At 39.5% G+C, this 23,575-nt stretch overlaps 1 protein-coding gene across 1 annotated transcript; it reads left to right on the forward strand.

The window, feature by feature from the left end:
• The first annotated feature begins 13,180 nt into the window (after nt 1-13,180).
• CREBL2 (cAMP responsive element binding protein like 2) lies at nt 13,181-22,025 on the forward strand. The gene is made up of 4 exons (XM_003202540.5): nt 13,181-13,339; nt 19,972-20,169; nt 20,872-21,019; nt 21,714-22,025. Coding segments are annotated over exons 1-4 (363 nt in total). The 5' UTR covers nt 13,181-13,324; the 3' UTR covers nt 21,716-22,025.
• Nucleotides 22,026-23,575: the final 1,550 nt, after the last annotated feature.

A 23,575-nucleotide genomic window follows, 5' to 3' on the forward strand; every position in this document is an offset into this window, starting at 1 on the left:
AAAAAAAGTTTCCTGTCTTGTCAAATGTTGTGGTCAGAAAATTGTCAGTCTGGTATTATCCCAATTGTCAACAACAGATAGCAGAGTTTGTCAAGAAGGATGGGTGAAAATATCAGGTTACACGGAAAAGAAGCATGTGGAATTTTCAGAGTGTGTCGTTTTATTTTTTTCCTAGGAGGCAAAGTTAGAATATGCCTATTGTAGTAGCAATCCGACTTCAAAAATCTGAGGTGGAGGTGAGGTGAAGGACTGCTTGTTTATTTTTATATTGCCTCTTGACTGCTCTTCATATGCACAGGAACTCATTGGCTTCTGTGTGTTAGATATGGGTTCAGCTCTCTGGGCTGTTGACAATCTTTCAAGAACATTTCTGCTTCAGTGCAGTTTGCCACTTGTTCTTGTAGCTGAGGGAAGAATTATTAACATATTAAAAATGTTTAATCCCTTAGTTTATGTTCAGCCTGCAAAAAGAAAGGAAGAAAAATTAAAAAGACTAAAGCACAGGATTGCAAATCAAACACTTCGTTTTCTGTGTTTAGATCTGCCATAGACTTCTCATGACTTAGTCCAAGTTTCATCCACTTACCCTAGATATATAGATTTGGCTTGTTTACTCATCAGTCATTACAAAAAATTGCTTCAAACCACTGACCAGATGATGATAAATTCCAGAAACATGCACTGAAGAGTGTGCATCTTCACAATCATTTAATATATAAATGGGATATTGTGAAATCAACTGGGGCAGAAGACTTTTTAAGAAGGGGAATTTCAAGTAGAGGACATGGCTTTGCAAGACATTATTTACTGACAACTGTGTTAGCTTAAGAGAACTCCTTAGATGAATATGTACAAGGATAGATTCTTCTGTGACCCAGTCAGTGGGTCATTTATAGAAAAATGGTAGATGCAATTTGAGTTCCAGAATATAAAAGGAAAAAGAAGTCCCTGTTAGAAGGGCCTGTCTAATTACTAAGTTGCAGAAATTGCATGTTTATTCATCTGTTATGATGTACTAGGAGTTACAATTAAATGATGTCAGCTACAGCATAAGGAAAATAGTTATTATAACAGATGATTCATGTTAAAAATCATTTTTGCTTACAGTTTCAGTAGGAGGTCAGGATGCAGTTGCACAGACACTGAAAGCTGTCTGTCACGGAATGAAGAGGCTCTGCCTCTGTGCTGCTCCATTCTGCAACTGTGGCAAGGAGTTGCTCACCTCTGTAGCAAGTTACATTGGAGACATGATTCAAGCTAATACCTTCCCCAAAATCAAACAAAAGTTGGCTTTAAGTCAGCTTAGTTCCCCATCTGCTTTACAATGTATGAATGAACAAAAGCTTGAAACACTGAAAAAGACAAGGCAACAGAGGATCAAGAGCTTGTAGTAACTGGTAAGGAAAGAATTAAGCTGCTTGTGCCAGTGTCAGCTTCTGTTTATATGGGTGTGCTGGTTTTGAGCAGATACAGGCAGATGTCTTGGTTGAGCCCATCTAACAGGTTGCTAATGATAAAAGATGCTCCAGCGCACAGTTTATAACCCCCTGCTTCTGACTGTGAGACCTTGCCACTTTCCACATTGCACATATGACATTGTTATGCTGAAAAATGAGTTGAATAAGTTTGTTAATCCAGTGGAGGTAGAATAAGTTACCCTTTCTGATAGTTGCTAGATGGGCTTTTGCTTTCTAAAAATATTAGAACAGAACTTTTCACAATGAAGGTGGTCAAACACTAGAACTGGTGCCTAGAGAAGCAATGTGATCTCAGTCCTTGAAGAAGGTCAGCACTTGAATGGGCCTGCTTTAACTCAGGAGTTGGATTTAACTTTCAACTTGCCTCTGCTGCATTAGACCAGCTGGCCTCCAATAGTCCATTCCAACTTCAATTACTGTATGGTGCAGATGTGGCAATTGTGATTCCTGTATCTTGTATTTTACACTGAGAAATTTCCTTGTAAATCCTTATCTCTAGCTGAATATTTTTCTATCAAACACTAAGATAGCCTTGTAAGTATTATGAAATGTCAGCATATAGATTTATATGTATAAATTTCATAGAATCATAGAATCACCATGATTAGAAAAGACCTCTGAGGTCACTGTCCTCCAGTCCAACTGTCTACCTATCACCAATATTTCCCACTAAACCATGTCCTTCAGTACGATATCTAAACTAAGAAATTTCAATGAGTATGAATTTCTAATTCTGAAGGATGTTTGGTTGGGCACCGTATGTCATTACTCGAAATATATGTGTTGCAGGGTTGATCTCAGAGATTGGTGTTGGGACCAGTGTTATTTAACATCTTTATAGGTAACATGGACAGTAGGACTGAGTGCACTCTTAGCAGGCTTGCAGACAACACCAAGCTGAGTGGTATAGTTGACACCCTAGAGGTAAAGGATGCTATCCAGAGGGACCTAGAAAGGCTTGAGGGTGGGCACGTGCCAACTTCATGACATTCAACAAGGCCAAGTGCAAGGTCCTGCAGCTGGGTCAAGGCAATCTCAAACACAGATATGGCTTGGAATGGAGAATGCTTGAGAGCAGCCCTCCAGAGAAGAATTTGGGAATGTCTGTTGAGAGATTAAACATGAGCCATCCATATCCTGGGTTGCATCAAGAGAAGTGTGACCAGTATGTCGATGAAGGCGATCCTACCCCTCTACTCTGCTCTTGTGAGGCACCACTTGGAGTACCACATCCAGTTCTGAAGCTCCCAACACAAGAGGGACATGGAATTGTTGAAGCAGGTTCAGAGAAGGGCCATGAAGATTATCAGAGGGCTGGAGCACCTCCTCTGTGAGGATGGGCTGAGAAAGCTGGGACTCTTCAACCTGGAGAAAAGAGGGCTCCTAGGTGATAGTGGCCTTCCAAAATTTGAAGGGCCTGCAGAAAAGCTGGAGAGGGACTTGTTATTGGGGCAGGTAGAGATAGAACAAGAGGAAATGGCTTTCAACTGGAAGAGAGTAGATTTAGACTAGAAATTAGGAATAAATTCTTTCCTGGGAGGGTGGTGAGACACTGGAAAAGGTTTCCCAGTGAGGTTGTGAACGCTTCCTCCCTGGAAGCATTAGAGGCCAGGCTGGATGGAGCTTTGAGCAACCTGGTTTAAAGAGAGGTGTCCCTGCCTATAGCAAGGGGCTTGGAACTAGATGATCTTAAAAGTCTCCCTTCCAACACAAACCATTCTATTATTCATTGATTCTATGATTCTATGATCTCATTACTGCTAAACCAAAAAAGTATAAAGCCAGGTTATTAAATAGGAATTTATACTGTTGTTGTTGAAGTAACACACACAGTTAAAGTTTACATACAATCTGTGTTAAATCCATGTTGAAGATAGTCTACACAGTAGTCATATGAGAATGCATAATGTATTTTAATTAGCTCAGATTTCAGTGGACATTAAAAATGTAATGTCAGATCCCCTCTCTACTTTGTCTCTCTGTGACATGCCTGCAATGCAGCATAGCATTGGGATTCTATTGGACCAATTAAAGTCGTTGTATTTTGCAATTTTTTGGTAGCAAATTACATTTACATCCATTTAGAGGCCCTGTCACAATGATAGGGCCCTGGAATAAAATGAATCAAGGTTGTATGCAACTGAAGGAATGAAGGTATTAAATCCTTAAGTGTCATCAACAAAAAAATCCTTAGTAACAAATGAAAATATGAATGTGAAAATGTACTTGATTCTTATTTTCACTCACACCCCTCCCTTTCCATGGCTGCCCTTAAGATGATATAGGTATAGGTGTATATGGTATATTTACTTTCATTTAATTGTTCTTCAACACTTCTGGAGTGGTGCAAAAGAGCTCAACTGTACCAATCTCTTCTTTCTTCCCATAGTATTGTAGCCAGATTATAAACACTACAAGTCAAATATATGTAAGGACAAAGCAACAAAGCTATCTTTGGCTTTCATGTGTTATTATCATGTCAATGAGCCCTATAATTTTTTAAATTATCTCAATTGTATGCAAGTTTTCAGCACTATGAATTCAGAAACTTCTTTTTTTCCCCTCCTCCTTTAAGGAGAAGCTAGTGCAACTCCATACTGATCAATAATGCCCCTGTCCTGTTTTCAGTGTTTTAAGCAGATATGCTCAAATGGATTGAGACTCTACTCTTAAAACATCCTTTTAAATAGGTAAGCACTTCCTGAGATTTCAATGTATTTTGATGGGAACATGGCCACAGTCTCCTCATTTGAGTTCAGGGAGAATTTGGACCATAAATGCAACAGTGCTGCAAGGTGTCTGGCAGTCAGGGTTTTAGACTTGTGATGTGCTGACCAGATTATGCATGTGTTGGACTGCAATGCTCACTAAATAGATGCAATGTGGATAAATTTGCCTGAGTTTGCTTAGTGGCACCTAAGATTCCTGGTTGCTCCATAAAGCATCCATTAAAATTAGTAGTCTGCTGCCAAAACTGGCACAAGAAAATCACTATATGAGATAGACTAGACCTCTGGTTCAACTCTGAAATTCCACTTTAATTCTTTGAATTGAAATGTAGGATGTCAGTCACAAATTTTGCTAGTGAAACAATCATTCTTTTTTGAATCTAAAGATTCAAAAATCGTTTGTTTTATTTGTACTTCATTTCTAAAATCCTGAAATACTGGGTCTGATTGTTACTTAATAGCAGCTAAAGAACTAATTCTTCAGGAGTTTCTATACTCAGTCGAAAATTATGCCCAAGTGGGAGTCAAATACTGAAAGCAGAAAGTAGACATTTCCAGCTACATCTGTGAATCTCTTTTGTGTCTGACCTGAGCTAATGTGAAAGAGGAGTGAATTTGTAAGAGATTCTGTCCTTAAATCTCCACTACAAGCAGAGATGATAAGAATTAAGCTTGTTCTTTCAGTATGTCTATCTGCAAACAGCTACAGTATGGTACAAACAGATTTAATAATCTAGTTTATTTTAGACAATTGATTAATGGGAGCATTACTCATATACTCAGCACATTACATTTCCTAGTACTTGTTCATATCATTTGAGAGTTAAAAGATATAAATACTTAGGAATTTGCCACCAGTTGGGTCACCACCTGTCTGTTGAACACATTTAAGGGGGAAAAGGGTGAGTTGTATTCCATTTAAGAATGCTGTAGCTATCTGAGGGACTCTGAGTAATATTTCTGACAGTATCAGGGGAGAATTTTCCATAGCAGTCTCAATACAAATTCAGTAATAGGGACTTTTCTCCTTGACATAGCTAGACATTTAAAGGAGGGAAAGATGGAGGTGGAGGGAAGGGAATGTTTTCAGTGAAGCAAGTTTACAGTGCTCTGGGACTGATTCTTCTATCAGTAAGACAAGTCACTAGACAACTAAAGACTATATATACGCAAGCAAAGTGAACATTTAGCAAACAGCTGTTGAACTCTGCAGATTCGTTGCTTCCTTGGTTAATATTTATACCTGACATTGTAGCAGTTGGTTAATAAATAACTCATTTGCATGAAGAACTGGAGATGGTAAAAACAACAACAAAAAAATCTATAATGAACATATGCAAATCCCCTAGTTTTGTTTGTTTGTTTGTTTGTTTGTTTGAAAATACCTGCCAAACCGATGGCAGAGTTATTCTGCAACATGACATCACTTGGTCCTGTGAAGTAAGCACTGATGGGTCTAATCATGGCATATATAATTAGTTACTTACCTCCAAGCTTCAGTGATTCTTAGCAGCAGATTGATTTAAACACTTTAAAACACCCTCTGGAGACACCTTTGATACTAACCAAACAAAGAGCTAACATGAGTACCAACACAACATCCATATGTCATGGAAAAAAACTAACTGATGTCCTATTTGGAAATAGATAGCTGTAAATCTCAATGAATCCTGGCGAGGATGAAAGCTCTTCTTGCTATAGGTTCACTGCCCTTGAATTACCTACTGCATAATTTAGCTCTTTTCCAGATATATCCCCCAGTAAATAGGAAACCCTTATAGAGTCTCACCGTGTTACAGAGAGGGAGATGTTCAGGAATTAGTACAGCCTGAACATATGCTGCATCTGAATCTAACAGCAAAACAGTCAGAGAACTTGCAGGAAAGGGGCACAATATCACAGAAATCTGCTGCTGCATGCAGAACCACACAGTGCAGTTTGACCGTGAATGATTCGTTATGCAAGTCAGTGGAAGCATAAAGGGCAAAAGCTATTTTATGTAGTTCACTGAAATCACTCATTGATTCCCTTCCCCCAGTCCCAAATTCACAAGGGAAGTTCTGAGGCAAGAGTTTAAAAACAAACAAACCAAAAAGACCACCTGTTTAAAAACCAGGTAGCTTGATTTCAGTATTGTTTCACAGAGCTCATTCCTCTTCCCCTGGATCAGTGTTGATTGAAATTTAACAGAATGTAAACATTCAAAAGAAAAAAAAATCTACATTGTTTTTTTTTTTTTTTTTTTAATTTAAAATGTAGTCTTTTTGGATGTAGGTGAAATCCCCCCAGATATTGTACTTCCACATTGTAGGCAATATCTTCCACAAAATAGGCAGTACTTTCTAATTTTGATCTTACAATTACCATTGCTCCCCCAAATCTTCAAACTGTTGTCAGAAACCAGTTAAGCCTTCAAGTCAAAGAAAGTCTGGAGCTTACAATTATATTTATATAATACAATTATATTTGTATTTATTTATATAAGAATGAGAAGGGGAAAATTAGTAGATATTTATGTAAACTTGTAGTCAATTTTCTGAATTGCAAATTTTTTCATATAATAGTTTAAGAAAAAACTAGCAACTTGTGAATTTAAATGCCATTTCTTCCAGATAAATCAATATTGGCAGCCTCAGAGTAACAAAAGACTAACACTCTAGATACTCTGAAATAGGTGCGTTGTGCTATATCTCTAGGGACATGCCCACATCCCAATATTGGATGTAATACAAGTATATACCAATGAAGGAGCTCAGCAGTGTTTCTGAGTCCCTCACTTTTAGTTGTTACCTAGATTGTTCCAAATTCATTGAGAAATCATTTTGATTTGCTGTGAGTTGTCAGGAGAGAAAAATGGGATAATCTACATCCATTGCATCAACATCAATGATACTTCCCAAGTAAGATGACAGAACATCTGGTCACATGAAGCAAGGAGTTCAAGATTATTTGTTCTTGTTTCAGATTTGGACCACTTGGCAGGCAACGTTTCACAAAGGATATATCATTATGCAGCCTCACTATATAATGAAATGTAATGCAAAATTTAATCAGTCTATTCTTTGTAAATACATGGCTAAAATTAATTTGCTCAAAAATCAACCTACTCCAGAGAATCAAGCTATGGCAAATCCAGCCAAGTTTAAAAAGTGTTACATTGAATTATCCTGCCCCTTTCATCTGAATCATACTTGCTAAGCATGGTTCTGTGCAAGTGTAAAGAGCACTAGGTGCCAGGTGCCATCAGAGGTCATCCACCCCAGCCAACTCATGCAAGAGCTCATTCAGAGAAGTACAGCAGGTTCCTGTCAAAGGGGAAGGGCAAGAGAAACAATGTAGGCAAGGAAAGAAAAAACTTGGTGGTTGTTTCATGAATTATCAGTGGAATGGGAGCTGTGGGATATGTCAGAAAAAAAGATGAGAGCCAGGGACAAAGAAACTAATGGTTGGCTAAGGGTCTCTGTGCTTTGTTATAGAATCATAGTATAATCCAAGTTGAAAGGAACCTACAAGGATCATTTAGTCCAACTCCTGTCTCCACATAGAACCACCCCAAATTCAAACTCTGTGTCTGAGAGCACTGTCCAAATGCTCTTTGAACTCTGGCTCAGGGCTGTGACCACTGCCCTGGGGAGCCTGTTCCAGGGCTCAGCTACACTCTGGTGATGAATTTTTTCTTAATCTCTAACCTGACACCCCCAGTGCAGCTCCATGCCATTCCCTCAAGTCCTGTTGCTGTCACCAAAGAGAGAAGATCAGTGCCCACCCTTCCACTCCACTTGTCAGGAGCTGTAGGCCACCATGAGGCCTCCGCTCAGCTTCTTCTTCTCTGGGCTGAATAAACCAAGGGACCTCAGCCAGTCCTCATATGTCTTGTATTCTATGCCCTTCACCATCTTCACATCCCTTCTTTGGATGCTTTCTAATAGATTTATGTCCGTCTTATATTGTGTTCTATATCTTTATACTGCTCTGTATCTTTCTAAAAAAGCATGTTTTTCTTTCCCCTGTATGGATGGGCAAGGCGGGCAGCCTGTTAGCTCTATAACTTTCTGCTTTTATTTTGCCTGTTGCCTTGAAATAGCCCTGCAAACAAGCTTATGTTACCCAGGTTTGTGTTCTTGGTTAACATTCAGTTAATAAAATTATTCATGATGCAGCCTTGGATCCTGCAAGCAACTTTTGGTCATATAAACAATCTCATTAGATACAAATCCCATTGAACAGAAATACAAGACTCGTCAGCACTTACAATGCTAGGAAAATCAGTGTGCTTTAACATAGTGGCAAAACAGAAGTTAGCTGACACAATGCTGTCTTAAAATGAAGTGAGCAGAGTAGACCAGGGCAAAGCTCTATCATAGATAAACCTGACCTTTCACATGAAACGTACATTTCTTAGAGTGGTCAAGGGCATGATGGCAGTCCTCTGACCTACTTACAACACAGATCCAGCTTGTTGTGTGAGTCCTTCATTTTGCGCACAAACTATGCAGAAATCTTGTTTGTATCCTTGAACTGGACAACAGTATCAGGCCTAGATTGGTAAATGTTTCGAGTGTGAACCTAGCTCATGTCACAGAATCTGGGTCAGAACAAGACTGTTTCAGATAGCTTAAAGTGTTGTGGAAAACAACCAGAAATTCTGTTATAAGAACGACCAGCTACAGGCGGCAGATTTTTGTCTGGCTCTAATAGGTATGCATATGTAGGCATACTTGCGTAGGCCAAAGGGGAAAAGCATGTTGCAAAATATCTTACAAACAAAAAATGACACAGAGATGAAGTAGATTTGTAAGCCTCATGAGAATGAACAATATGCTTTTTATTAAACCAGTTACACATAGGGATCAATGTACACAATTAAAAGAAAAAGACTAATCCTGCTGTACTTCACCTCAAGTATTTCATGAATTTCACATGATCCACCCACTTTTTTTCTGTACCTCTGCAATTACCATATCAGCAGCAATAATTCTCTGTTGTTCAAGTGCCAGTTACAACATGGCTGTCACATTCCTGAACGTGGCACATTGTGCCACTGTTTGTTTGTTGTTTCTGAACCAAGATTAGATTTTATTCACTTACGCACCATACTGATCTTTAACCCACTCTTCCTCATCTTTTTAATCATTTTATGATTATTTTTAATCATATGATCATTTTTAATCATAGTGATTGGTTTGTCTTGCTCTTTGGTCCTGTTTTTGTGTGTGTGTGTGTGTGTGTGTGTGTGTGTGTTTTGTTTGTTTGTTTGTTTGTTCTGTTTTTGGCTTTATTTTTCTAATTTAATTTAATTTAAATTCTGCATGTTGTCCATGTTATCCAAATACCTTTCTGAACAATGTCTAGCCTTCCACTGTATGTTATTCGCAACTATTGTATGTGTGAAGTGTTGGAGAGCCTGACCTTTTTTCCCTCACTTCTGCTAGCTAGTTAAAAAATACAAAGTATCTCATTTCCAGATGCCCCCTGAAAATTTTCATGCAGTGAAACTAATTTACCAAGATTTATCAAGATTTTGCTTAAGCAGGAAAGTTTTTTTTTTGGCTAGATTAAAGCGTGACTTTTCTCTGTATGTATGTCAGGACAAGAGCTGGTTATTGCACACTATCTTGAGTCTTTTGCAATAGCTAAATGGGAAGAACTCCTGTAGCCATGACTTCAAGCATTTTAAACCACAGTAGCTGCTAATCTAGTCATGAAGTAGAATATTTAGTGAAGATGAGAGCAAACTCCTTATCAGTGTTCAACTGTATGGTCTATAGTGAGTACACCAGGCTGTGCTTTGTTCAAATACAGCTTACAGTTTTAAAATCTGCTTTCAAAGAAATTGTTTATTAAATTGGAAATATATATATATATATATCATACCAGCAAAATAACTAATCACTTCACCAGAACACAATATATTCTTTTTAATGTGTGCTGCTTATGAATTTACCAGGTATACTTTTATATTTATGTAAGCAGCAATAAGATATATTACTGCACCCTTGTTTTCCTATCTATAAATGAACTGATCTCAAAGGCACTAAATCTGCTAAGTCTCCATAAATGGACAATGGAGCGATTTCAGAAAATACTGAATTGTAATACCAAGAGATTGCAATATTTATTCCTGTTTCATGTAGGTTGTCAGAAGAACAGATTTCCATTTGCCCAAATTCAAATAGTTACAGTTCTAGAGGGAATAAATAGCTCTCTTGAGATGTGTTGACTTCACTGCAAATGCAAGCACATGGTACAAAATCACCCAGTTAGTTGTATCTCTTTTTAGTCACTCTGACATAAGCAATGATTTTTGAACTACTGCAAGATCACTGAACAAAGTTTATTTATATACCTTAAAGTCTGTCTGGATTTGCCATTCCAAGAGGATGAACAACCCTTCTTTTAATAAATGTAATTCACTTGAGCAAAGGACTGCAAAGTAGTTCCTGTAAGACAATTTGTGATACTGGGATTAATACAAGGTAGTGTTTAGTTGGCGTGTCACAATTGTTTAGCAATAGAACTGTTAGAATGTCTCAGAAAATTGCTTGGGAATGATCACTCACTAGGGAAAACAGTAATCCGCAGTTAGTGAGAGTTAGTTGGTTTAATACATAGATCATCTGCCTTTAACTAAGGAAGCTTCACTCAAAAACCTTAGCACACTTATGAGTCTTTGCTGGACAGTATGGTGACCTGTTAAAGAACATGAAAGAAAGAAATCTGACTAGTTGAGGCTGTCAGTCCATTTAATTCAGCATTGTTTCTTTGAGTGGCAGTAAAGGACACTGTTTAGGGAAGAGTATGTGAACTTTTCACTCTTATCACACATCCCCACTGTCCAAAGCTGTTAGATGAGAGAAGGTGGAAGGTAGGTACATGCTTTTAGTGCCTCTCTGTGACACTAATGTCCATAAATCTTAATCCTTTTTCTTTTTTTTTTTTTTTTTTTTTTTTTTTTTTCTGCTGTACTCTCTGCTGTGCAAAGAGGTATGAATCTGTTAAATTCAGTTTAAAACATCATCAGCTCAGGTGCAACATATGTGCATATATATAGTATTTAAATCTCTTTACAATTTTCTAATGTTTTTATTCTTTACTCTTTTCTAATGTTCTGACAGACTGCTGTTCAATTTGTATGTTCATATTAATCCACAATTACAGCAAAAACACAGAGGTAAAGCAGTTGTTCTGTTCAGAGCTAAAGCATGGAAGCTCTTACGTGTTCAGTCAGGGAACTTTTGCATAGCTTTGTCAGAAGTTGAGAGCTCTGTTTCTTATGTGATAAAAAGCAGAATGGAGAGAAAAGATGCAGCTGTAATTTTAATTTGCTGGTTAAAAGGATTCTGGCCTTTCTGAATCAGCAATTGGGGCTATGTCTAATCTCCTTCCTCCACTCATGTTGCAACAGGGGGTTGCCTAAGTGAGCTATGTTGGCTCTTTGCCACTCAATATTTCCCTTCACCAGGGAAACCCCCAAATGGCTTTTAAAGCCATTTATAGCCTCAGGATAGTGCCAAAGGTGAAGGCACCTCATTACCTTCTTCAAGAATTTGAAGGCGAAGATGTGAGAGGGTCACAGGAGGCAACATAGGCAAGCTCATAGCAAGCTATTTCTTCCACAAACATTTTTTCCACTGTTGATGCCTCTTGTTTAATGCATTAATCAATCTAATCATCTCTGGTAGCTTTATTAAAAAAAAAAAAATCAAGGGCAGAATTACAAGAATTGATATACCATTTTTGGCAGGCTAATAGGAAGAAGTGCGCAAACTGCTTTGACAACTGAAAAGCATATAAGCTTATGAAAAAAGCTTATAAAAGTGCTTTGTCTCTGCCATGCAGATGCAGAAAGTATATCCCTCCAAGAGGAAGGTTTGTGATTCAGGGGGAAAATCCCATGACAAAGCCTTAGACCTAACAATTGCATGTAAGAGAGATTAAGTCATGGGAAACTCTTGTGAATAGCACTGCATGAAGAGCTCATGAATAAAAAGAAACATGCAGCAACATGAAACATGCGTAGCTTCAGGCTTCACTGCAAACCTGAAATACAGACCATGTTTACAGAACTGTTTCCTGGGGTACATGCTTCTTCTGAGCAAACAAGGACCTAATTTCAAGTGACCTAGGGAGGCCATGGCTTAGCTTTGCATCAAAAGCATTCAACTTTTTCTGGTATGCGTTGATGTGAAAGGAGGTGAAACCTGGTATTCCCAAAGGATTGCTGGTACTACTTCTTCAGATGTGGTGGTGCACAGATCGCAGTCTCAGCACTCTATGCAGATTCTAAGTGGCTAGGAAGACTCAATTCTGTCTTCAAAACTTAAAAGGCAAAATAAAGCAAACAATAGCAGACAACCAATTTCTGATTAGCCTACTTTGAGGAAAAATAGTCACTGTTCCAATCATTTTCCTTTGCTTCCCATCATCTTGGTGGTTGTGCCAAGCTGTTGCTCTATTCAACCCAACTTTGTTTTCCAAATAACTGGTTGACTGGCTTTGTTTCTCTGCCTATGTTTATATAAAGTCTATGTTATTATTGTCCTGGTGGCATACAATAGGAAGAACGGATCCCTAGGAATAAACTGTGGCCCTCTGTCAGTCGACAACAAGCTCTTCATCTTTTTTCTGCCCTACTGTTTTACACTGCCCCACTAAGGGAAAAGCTCGGACAAGGGAAACTTTGTTTTGTCTGCCTTAGCTTGCAGCAAAAACGTCGGGGCCCGCGGGGCTGGGCGGGCCGAGCAGAACGGGAAGGCCAGCTCGTCCAGCAGCGCAGCCGAGCAGGCGCCGGGCCGGGCGCTGACGGCCCTAGGGCTTCCTGGGAAATGTAGTTCTTCCTCGGAGCCGTGTGCGCCACTTCAGAGCTCCTCGCGCGGCCTGCTGGAGACTCGTAGTTCATCGTGTTCCGACCTCCGAGGCAGCCGATAGCGGCGGCGCGGGACAGGACTACCCTTCCCAGCGCGCACCGCTCCTCCGCGGCTCCGGCCGTAAACAAACAGCGCGGAGCGCGATGGCGGCGGCTGCGGGACGGTGAGCTTCGGGGCTGCGGATAGCTGCGAGGCGCGGGCAGGCGGCTTCTGTGCACTCTGCGTGGGTCTGCAGGGGCTGGCGGGGCACATGGATGACAGCAAGGTAAGGGTCCGTCACTACGTGTTAGGGCCGGGGAGAGAAAGCAGCTGGGCTTCCTGGGAGGCCGCGTCCTTTTTCAGAAGGGGGTGGCAGAGCTGCACAAACCCCGGTGGATTTGGATGTTTCAGCTGGCTGCATGGTGGCTGTGGGGGTACCGCTGTTCTGCCTGAGAGCTCGAGTCCTCAGGAATCAGGCAGGGGGAAGCACAGTCAGGTAGGCCGTGGGATGGGATAATTCGCACAGAATCACTGAATATCCCGAGTTGGAAGGGGCCTGCCAAGGTCACAGAGTCCAACTCCTGGCTCTGTGTGGTTTATCCATGTTTACATATTTGTCAAGAATCGCTTATATCAACAAAATGCTTACAATCGTGTAGGTGAACTGAATGAAACAGTATGTATGGTCAGGCACTAATTTAGAAGATACAGAAAGTTTAATTCTTGAGGCATATGTAGGTACTTCACTTCTCCTAGAATTAATTTATTTATAACAGGCAATCTTCAGATTTTTCATTAATTTTTTTTTAATACAATCATTGTGTTTCATGAGATCTCAGTAATCTGCTTCTCTTGAAAACGTTGTTGGACACATTGACTAAATAAACTTTACATTGGCACCCAATCAATAACACGGGTGTTTACTCTTTTTTTCCTTAGAAAAACTCATGTAAAGTGAAGAAAAGAATATGCAAAGTGGAATATTTCCTTTTCTTCTCTTCAGTCTCAAACTCATTTTCATAATACGATGTTTTTATGTAATGCTTACCACTGAGATATTTTCAAGGATGATGACTTTGAAAAGCAGTGCTGCCCAGAACTACTGGATGTGACTGTCAGTAAGGAATAGAGCAAACTGTACTTCCGTCAGCACGTTTTCCCTTAGATAATACTCTTGGGTGATTTCAGACCCCCATATCTTCTATTACTATTGTTGATGTTTTTCAGTAAGTGCCTGCTGCTCTGAAAAATATTTCGCTGTTATTTTGTAGAGCTGCAATTATTTTCAGAACAAATTTACGAGGCCTAAGAGTTTGATGGCTCCACTCAAGAGATCCCCTTTCTGTTGGGAGGGTGCTTCCCTTTTTATGTTGCTGTGTGAGAATGAAGCAACCACAGTTTATACTTCATTTTATAGCCAGCATGATCTGCCAGCTCAAGCGAGCATGTTCTTGAAGCCTTTTAAAGTTCCACCTAATCACATTTTCCTCATTGTTGGAAGGGCTGGACTGTGTAATCTGAGAGTCTTATCATGGAAGTGAATGAGGTGACTGTGAAAGGAATTTTCCTGTATAAGCTGAGGTAAATAAATTACATCAGCAGTGAGGTAACCATTCTATAGCTACATCCACCCATGTTCAGAGTTTTTGTTTGTCTGTGTAAAAAGTTTGGAATTGCAAGCTGTACGTTTTCTCTAATTCTTAGTGCTCTATCACAGAAACACAGAATGGTTGAAGTTGGAAGGGACCATTTGGGATCATCTAGTCCAACTTCCTTCTTCAAGCAGGGTCACCCAGAGTACATTGCCCAGGGTCACATCCATGTGGGTTTTGAATATCTCTGTAGAAAGAGTTATGGGCTTCTTGTTCCAATGCTCTGCCACTCTCACAGTGAAGAAGTTTTTTCTCATGTGCAGATGAAACATTCTGTGTTTCAGCTTTAGCCCATTGCCTCTTGTCCTGTTGCCAGTCACAAAAGGAAACAGCCTGACCCCATTCTCTTGATACTTTCCCTTAAGATATTTGTACACATTAGCAAGATCTCCCTTCAGTCTTCTCCAGGCTGTACAGCCCCAAGTCTCTCAGCTTTTCCTCATACAGGAGATTCTCCAGGCCTCTAATCATCTGGACTCTCTGCTGGACCCTCTCCAGTAGTTACCTATCTTTCTTGAACTGAGGAGCCCAGAACTAGACACAGTACTCCAGATGTGGCCTCATCTGGAGGGAAGGATCACCTGCCTCAACCTGCTTTTCATGCTCTCTTTAATGCGCCCCAGGATACCATTGGCCTTCTCGAGCACCAGGATGCACTGTTTGGCAGAGGGGCATAATGTTTGCATGATCAGCCTGCTGTCCACCAGTACTCCCAAGCCCTTCTCTATAGGGTTACTTTCCAATAGATGAGACCCTGTAGTTTAGCCTTATCTGGTTTAAGAGGTCCTTAGAGGAATAGGTCAGCTGTAGTATATTCCTCAAAATGAGAACGGCCACAAAGATGATTAGGGGCCTGGGGCAACTCCTGTACCAGGGAAAGCTGAGAGACATTGGAGTCTTCAGGCTGGAGTAGGCATTTATAAACATCACTGTTTATAAATATCTAAAATGTGAGAGTCAAGTCGATGGGGGGGGGGGGACTCATCTTGGCTATGTGCAGCAATAGAACAAGAGGCAATGGGCAGAAACGAACACAGGAAGTTCTGAGCAAACACAAGGAAGAATGTATTTACTGTGAGAGTGACAGAGCACTGTAACAAGCTGCCCAGAGAGGTTGTGGGGTCTCCTTCTCTGGAGATATTCACGACCTGTCTAGATGCTTTATTGTGTGGCCTAATTTAGGGAACATGCATTGGCAGGGGGTTTGGACTTGATGATCTCCAGAGGTCCTTTCCAACCCCCACAATTATTTGATTGTATGAAGTTAAAGGGAGAGGCAGAAAATACAAACATCAGATCTAGAAAACTTCGTTCATGTTCAAGTTTAAAAGGATATTTTGAAATTAATAAAAAATAAACAACAACAACAAAAAACAGAAGCTAAAATATGACCCTCTCTGCTAGAGATTATCTTAATAAATTAATCACTTTGTATAGGGAGACCTTTTGGATTAATTTCTATTGGCATACTTGCTTAAGGTGTATAAATTGCTTGCTCCCTTAGTATCTTACGTTTTTGGATTGTTATCAGGTGCTTGCTGAGTATGATTCAGATTACTGAGTGTACCAGTGAAAGTTAACTAACTAATCTGTGCAAAGTACATAAAATATTGTGCAATGGAAGAATGCCGAGAGTACTTTCTGGATGAGTTCTATTACTACAACCTTGTGTGATGTGCTATTACTTAGCAGACTGAGTAACTTCATCTTTATTGTAACTAACTTAATTTGACTATTTATTTTGAAAAAAATGTTTGCAAGGATCAGTAGATTATTTTTCCTTTCTACTGTACTGAATGCAGAGTTTAGGCTTGATTTTGGTCCTTCCCGATCATTTTTGTGGTTTTCTATAATTTTTGTGTATGATCACCATTTAGATTCTGCAGACCTATACTACTAATACAAACAACAGTCTGCTGAAGATGGTTTATTGAGTTGGATCTAAAGCATTGGCTGGTGTAGCACTTAGGAGCTATTTATTTGTCTGTGAATGAGCCAAGAACTGCTGGAAGGTACTGGGCTGGTCAGCGTTATCAGCACTGAAGAAAAAGGGTAGCATTGTTCTAACCTTCCAGATTGTCCAGTTCCTGCATATGTGACAGGCCAGCATTATCCCAAGTAGCTCAGTTCCTTGGGCAGGTGAATGGTAGTAGCCATAAGAAGTATCTCCTTCACACGGAGGGCAGCTCTATGACACATTCTGGCCATTCATCTGCAGACATCCACTGAAACTCTTTTTGCAATAATAATAATAATGAGAAGAAGCCCAAAATCTGATGGCTGTTTCTATGTCAGGGCAGATAATTGAAGCTATTTCCAGTTCCAGGTCAAATAATTTTGTACTCAAACACTGTTAGCACGACGAGAGTGATGTTAGAGTCTAAGTGCTGTATCAGAAAGGGAGATGCACTGTTTTCTGAATTTTGTTTAAACTGAATTGGACTTGGATAATTTCTGACAGATGTGTGTCATTATTAACATTTCTGTGACAAATTTTATCAGTAATATTGCTCTAGGTCTTGATGGCATATAACTCCCTGAAAAAACAAATCCCCACTAGTAGTCCCTATCCCTTTATGAACTCCAGGGGAATACAGAGGGAAGACAGTACATTTGTTTGCTTGTTTTTTGTTGGTTCTCTGCCATGCTCAGGATCAGCTAGAATTTCTGTTTTGTCTTTTTTCTGTCATGTCAGCATAGTGACTGACTAGGTAAATGTGACTAAAGATCTGGTAATGTGGAATGCTAACGAAGCATTTGTCAGGCTTTTTTTTTGTTGCTTTTGTTTCTTAAGCTGGGTTGCTTAAGGTTACAGGAGAAACTTCCAAATATTGGTAAAGAAAAATGACTAAGGATGAAGGATTTGGTTAAATCACTTATTAAATTAGCTGTTGTGGGTGACTCTGATTATATGGTGCCATGGAGACAGTATGAATCCTTTGGGATTGTGTGAAGGCAGACGATTAGTGTCTAACTGCTGAAAGAGTTAGAAGTGGAGGAAGCTCTTCATTATTTCCCCAGTCCTGGTGGTCAGAGCACTAGCAAACAGTGACCAACAGGGTGCAATCCTTTCTCACGTGATGAAAGAGCTGCACTTGTCATGCCCAAAAAAGGACAGCCACCTTTCTTTACCTGGTGCTGCTGCTTCCCTTGGCCATGGCTGGTTAGCTTTATACAGCTTTGGTGGCTTGCTGTGTAATCAGAGTGCTGAGGAGATTAAAGTTAAGATTTGGAAATCCCCAAATTTGAGCAAAGGGAACAACAGATGTAGCATATGTTGCTTTGTGTCTTGGACCATACTGTCCTGTTGTAGAGCTTTAAGTGTAGTGGTTTCCCACGTGCAATAACTGAAAAACAGTATCTGAGCTTAGAAGATTTTAGGAAGTGCATCGTGGAATAAATGAATCGTTCAATCTGTACTCTGTAGTTCAAATGTAAAAGACTGGATTTTTGTTTGCTTTTCTGAATGTGTTATGTTTGTTTCATTATCACTAGATGTCCATTAAGTACTTTCTCTATTTGATTCTGAGGGGCAGCTACTCCTGAATAACTTAGGAGAAGCAATGTACAAAAGGGTACATTATGTTGGCATGTGATTGTTGACTTGCTTTCCAAAGAAAGAATAGGCTCAATTGTATAATCTGTTTTTTCATTCTAGCACATCAGTTCACTATGTTATTGTTTTTATTGCAGCTTGCTAAGTGCATAGAACAAATGACTTCTTTGAATGTTGAAGCTGACTTATTTTGCAGCATTATACAGTAGAAAGTGTCTTTTTTTCTTTATGAACTCTGATATTTTGAGCAGTGTCTTTTAGGAAGAAGTAGTTTGTACACGGTGTGGTGAATCATTGGCTGGCATTGAAATTCTTATATGTAGGTGTGTTAGGTGTGTTTCTCCACACCCTCTCCAGTCAAACAGTGTGGTCAGAATGCAAACAGAGAGAAATTCTCACTTCCCCTCACTTGAGAGGGAAAATGGAACTTGTGACTGAAGTAATGCTTACAGGGCAGTACTACCTCGTGGCCAGTGTGCTGAGTTTCATACCATATTTAAAAGGCCACGTTCTCATAATAAGAGTAATATATTTGAGTGGGGAGGCACAGAGTAAACTTTAAGGAAACTATTTCTTTCTTTTATATTTGTAGGAAGAGGTGCTTTTAGACCTGTAAAATGGGACCATGAAGGAAAGGACAGAATGATTCCAGAACCATCAGTGGGTAGGGCAAGAAGTTATGTGGTTACTTTTCTGCAAAGGAGATCTAAATTACGCAGTGGCAGAAGTTACTGTTGGGATAGGTCGCATGAGAAGACAGTTTTCCAGGTTGTGTCAAACTGTTTCAGATGTAAATATGAAGAGATTCAGTACAGCTCAAATGGAGGCAGCAAAGGGCAGAGGTAGGACTGAGTGGAATTGAATCTCCTATTTAGTAAAAAATACTCAGAAGGTTCCTTTGAAATAAATCAAGACAGAGAAATTTCAGAAGAGATGCAGATAGTTTGGAGGATAATTTCTTCAGAATAGGCTGAAAATCCTGTCATTTTATTTCAGCAAAACAAAACTTTGGTTTGTATTGACATAAATCTTTTTTTGTTTTGTTTTGTTTTTATTTAAATTTGAAGTGTAAAACTCTGTAATAAAGTATTCTTGAGCTGGCACGTACTAAGGCAGGGGTTGCTGATAATACTAAAACAATTTTGCTAGAAATCATCTCTCTCCCTCCTAGATGTTTCAGATATTCTCCTAGAAATCTGTTGTACTGTGTCTGGTTTGGGGCTCTGCAGTTAAAGGGAGATACAGAGCTGCTGAGGAGAGGGCCAGAAGAAGCAATGAGTGAGTCACAGAGCACTGACACGGGTTGTCCAGAGTTTTGGTGGAAGATCCATACTCAGAAACTGTCTGGATGTGATCCTGAGTAGCCTGAGCTTTGGCGTTGAGCCAGATGAACCCGAGAGGTTCCTTTTCACCTCAGCCATTCTATCTTTCTGTGATATTGCTCCTCCAAATTGGGTTAGTAACATTTACAGTAGGACTACTTAAGAACTGATTCAATATCAAGTCTAATCCCTTTATTTTGTTTGTTTGTTTGTCATTCAAAGCTTTGTACATCAGCTCATGAAATGAGCTACATCTTCTTTCCTCTAATGCTCTAGAACTGGTTGAAGTATGTGCAAGTTTTTCTGCTTGAGACAGCTATAGGCACGGTTACCTGGTTTCAGCATTCCCTTTGCAGAACATCATCTTTAGTGTACCTTTCATTTTCAGGTGGTTGGAGGCAAAGTAAAGAAACCAGGAAAGCGAGGTCGTAAACCAGCCAAAATAGACTTGAAGGCAAAACTTGAAAGAAGTCGTCAGAGTGCAAGAGAGTGCAGAGCCAGGAAGAAGCTGAGATACCAGTACCTGGAAGAGCTGGTTTCAAGCCGAGAGCGAGCCATCTGTGCTCTCAGAGAAGAGCTTGAAATGGTATGAAACCATCACTTAACCTGACCTTCAGCATTATTTGGGGCCTGCCATTGTGGGCTTTTGTGAAATTGCATTAACTAAAGTGAGAGTGGGATTTGGCTAGCCATAGAACATTAAAACATCCTTAACAGATGCACTCAGCTGCTTGCCTACTTTGCTTGATGAATATGAACATCATGCTGTAAGTTATTTGCTGGTTAGCTTAGAAGTAAGCTAAGAGAGCACCATTGCATATGACCATTTTATGCGTTTGTTAATCAAGAATTTTAGTTGAGGGAGTTAGGAACAGGCAAATGTCCTGTAGTTCTGCCTTGCACAATCAGGAAGGACCTCTTAATAGTCAGTCAGCCCCAGAGTCATGTGAAATATCTCTTTTTAATAGGCCATGAACTGGAACGGTATTCTGGCATGTTAACAGCAAGAAAATGCACAAAGTGTTCCATGTTGTTTAATAATTACAGTATTGTGTCTAGCTCTGCCATCGAGTCGCAGCTTATTGACTGAAACAGGACTTACTGGAGCCAGGTATGCAACCAGGGACACATGTTTAGCTCGTTAGTACTCTGCAGTTTTGTAAGAGGCTTCAGTCCAGTCAATTCAAACCTTAAATGAGTATATTGAAAGGTAAAGATTACAGTTTTGTTTAGTCTGCTAATGTGATCCTGGCAGTTTGCTAATGCTTAACATGTTTGTGTATTTCAGTACAAGCAGTGGTGCATGGCAATGGACCAAGGGAAAATCCCCTCTGAAATAAAAGCCTTACTAACTGGAGAGGAGCAGGGCAAAGCACAGCAGAACTCAGCCAAACTCACCAAGGCTGGGAAGGCAGAACCAAACAGCGGCAATCCTTGTAAGTATCCATCTATAATTAATTCCCATTTCATTACATCTTTTATAGTGTAGGAGGATGGCTTTGGTGTAGGAAGAAACATAAGGATGTACTCTTGGGCACAAATAGTTGATTGAAGCAAAGGGTTTAGTGGGTGGTACAAAGATTCTGTGTAATGTTTACACGGACAAAACAGAAATCATACTAGTTAGGAAGCTGGGTAGTTATTTTAAAAATAGACTCAATCCTTGTGTTTCAGTAAGGCCTGTGAAGGCCTGAGACTATAATCTACTACATTTTTTGTTTTCCTAATGTGAGGGAAATTGAATACCTAACATAATGTAGTTTTTAAAACTTGATCAAGAAAACATTATTCTAGCTGCAACCACTCAAAAATGAGAAATGCTGAACTTGTGATTTCCAATGGAGTTTTTTTTTTCTGCCTCACTTGTGCTTGTCAGTGGAATAAAATAAGATTCTTCTGGGGACTGAAAGATGACTTTGTTACATGATCTTTCATTTTGCTGATACATGCGTGCAAAGGACCAAGTCAAGGTAGCACAGGCAATTCTGTATCTCCTATTTTCTAGTCTTTTAATATTCCGTGCTACAGATTAAATTTTGATTTACATCTTCCTAGCTTTGCTTTTAAGAAACAGTGCAGAAACCACATTTGTCACTGTAACAGTCTTTCCCTATGGTGCATCATTCACAGGAGTCAAATGCAGAACCTTCTGCACTACAGCGGAGATAGCTTGGTTGCTAGCAGAAGAATGCTGTTATTGGAGAAGTGGATGCATCCCTGGGTCCAGGTTGAAGGATGCCAGTCTGCTGTCTTCTCTTCGCTCCTCCCCACATGAAACTCTTTGCTTGTGGTATTCTTAAACCTGCATGGAGTGGGGCTTCTGGGGTAATAGGTGTTTGTGTTAAGTGGAGCCTTGTTCTTCCTTTCTCTACACCTCACCCCCCAAAAATACAGCTATGTAGCTTTTGGACATTCTTAGTAAGAGGTGGGGGCTGCTTTTGTGTTAGAGGCATGAGACTAGAATTAGATTGGCTTTGTGGTCAGTAGTCATGTGGTTGGTAACCATTATGGGAGTCTCAGAGGTTCTGTACAATAAAAGCAGGAGAAAGATCTTGTAACAGCTTTGCTAAAGCTAAGTAGAATGCTGCAAGACAAGAAAAAGGAGTCTCATCAAGTTTTCAGTAAAAAGTTTTCTAGCAAAGTAACTTGCAACCTGAATAAAGGTGTTGTTTTCTGCATCATTTATAACACTAAATGTCTTTTACGTTCATGGAATTCTTAGAGAAGTACTACATATATTCTCTGCTTCTGCCAATGTGTTTTTCACAGGACGTATTTCTTCCCTCTAAGCCTCAGTAAGACAGTCAAAGCCTACATCACCTACTTACAGCAGTGGAACAGCTGCCACCGATTGCGCCCTGCTATTTTCTTGTATCTACCTAAAATTTGAGCTCAGGTATCTTCCTGGGCTCTGATGTGATATGAGCTCTACTGTGAGCTCCCATCCAAAGATAATACCAAGAACTGGTAGCTAGAAAAACAAATTGCGTCAGTTTGGTCTTATCAAAACAGAGGTGATGGCAAAAGTTTTGTGGACAGATTTACTCATTTAAGACACTGACAGATGACCTGTTCCTTTATTTAGACTACACTTTCTTCTGCATATGCTCTTTTTTTTGTGTGTGTATGTGTGTGTGTGTGTGTGTGTGTGTGTGTGAGATGAAATACAAAGAGTGGAGCTCCCAGGATTTTCAGTGGGCTTTCTGTTTTGCTTGTACTCTGTTTTGTTTGTGACATTGACTTTCTCTGTATTTTATAAGATGCATGGAAAAAAATTTCACTTTATATTTTCTTCTTTGTTTCATAAAATAAATATTGTAATGAATGACTTTGCTAGACTGAATGTTGCATTCTTTTTATTGAACTAATAATGTCTGTTTGGAATTATCTTCAATTAGTCAAAAGCACTGAAAATAATAAAGCGTCATATTTCAGTGTACAGCACACAGTTCTTTTCAGAATTTCATTCTGAGTACTTGTTTTAATCCTTAAAACATGGTTTTCTCTAGATCTACCACATGTGTACTTAGCAGTTTCCAGAAATGTTGCATAGACATAGAAAACTACTGTGAAAAGTTAAGTAACACTGAAACAGAGATGGAGATGAGTTGATTTTTTTTTTCCTGCCCCTTTTTTTAAACTCTGAACTGCAGTTTTTTCTGAAAGACAATGACAAGCCAACCATAAGCGTAGATCTGTTGTATTCCTGCCTGTCTTTTTTCTGTGTTCTCTGAAAGAAAAAAATAAAAACAAACAACAAAGTAGGCCAGATGCTCAGTACTCTAATCCATGAACCCTGCAGCTGGATTTTGTAACATGAGCATGCCAAAAGCCTAATATGTTGGATTTAGGTAGAATTAGACTTAGATAGCACCTCTAGTTTCATATGTAAAGCATGTATTATAATTAAACATATATTTCAAAACTTATTTATGTACCCAAGTATCTCTCTGAATCAAAGATGCTGAAAACATACAGGAAGAGTGTGGCAT

Source organism: Meleagris gallopavo, chromosome 1, assembly GCF_905368555.1.
Source record: "Meleagris gallopavo chromosome 1, MGAL_WU_HG_1.1, whole genome shotgun sequence".
In the NCBI taxonomy this organism is placed as follows: Eukaryota; Metazoa; Chordata; class Aves; order Galliformes; family Phasianidae; genus Meleagris; species Meleagris gallopavo.

Excerpts from the sequence above, each read along its gene's own strand:
- CREBL2 (XM_003202540.5), top strand. Across the intron at positions 20,170-20,871 it reads TCAGAGAAGAGCTTGAAATG|TACAAGCAGTGGTGCATGGC; the intron begins GTATGAAACCAT and ends TGTGTATTTCAG.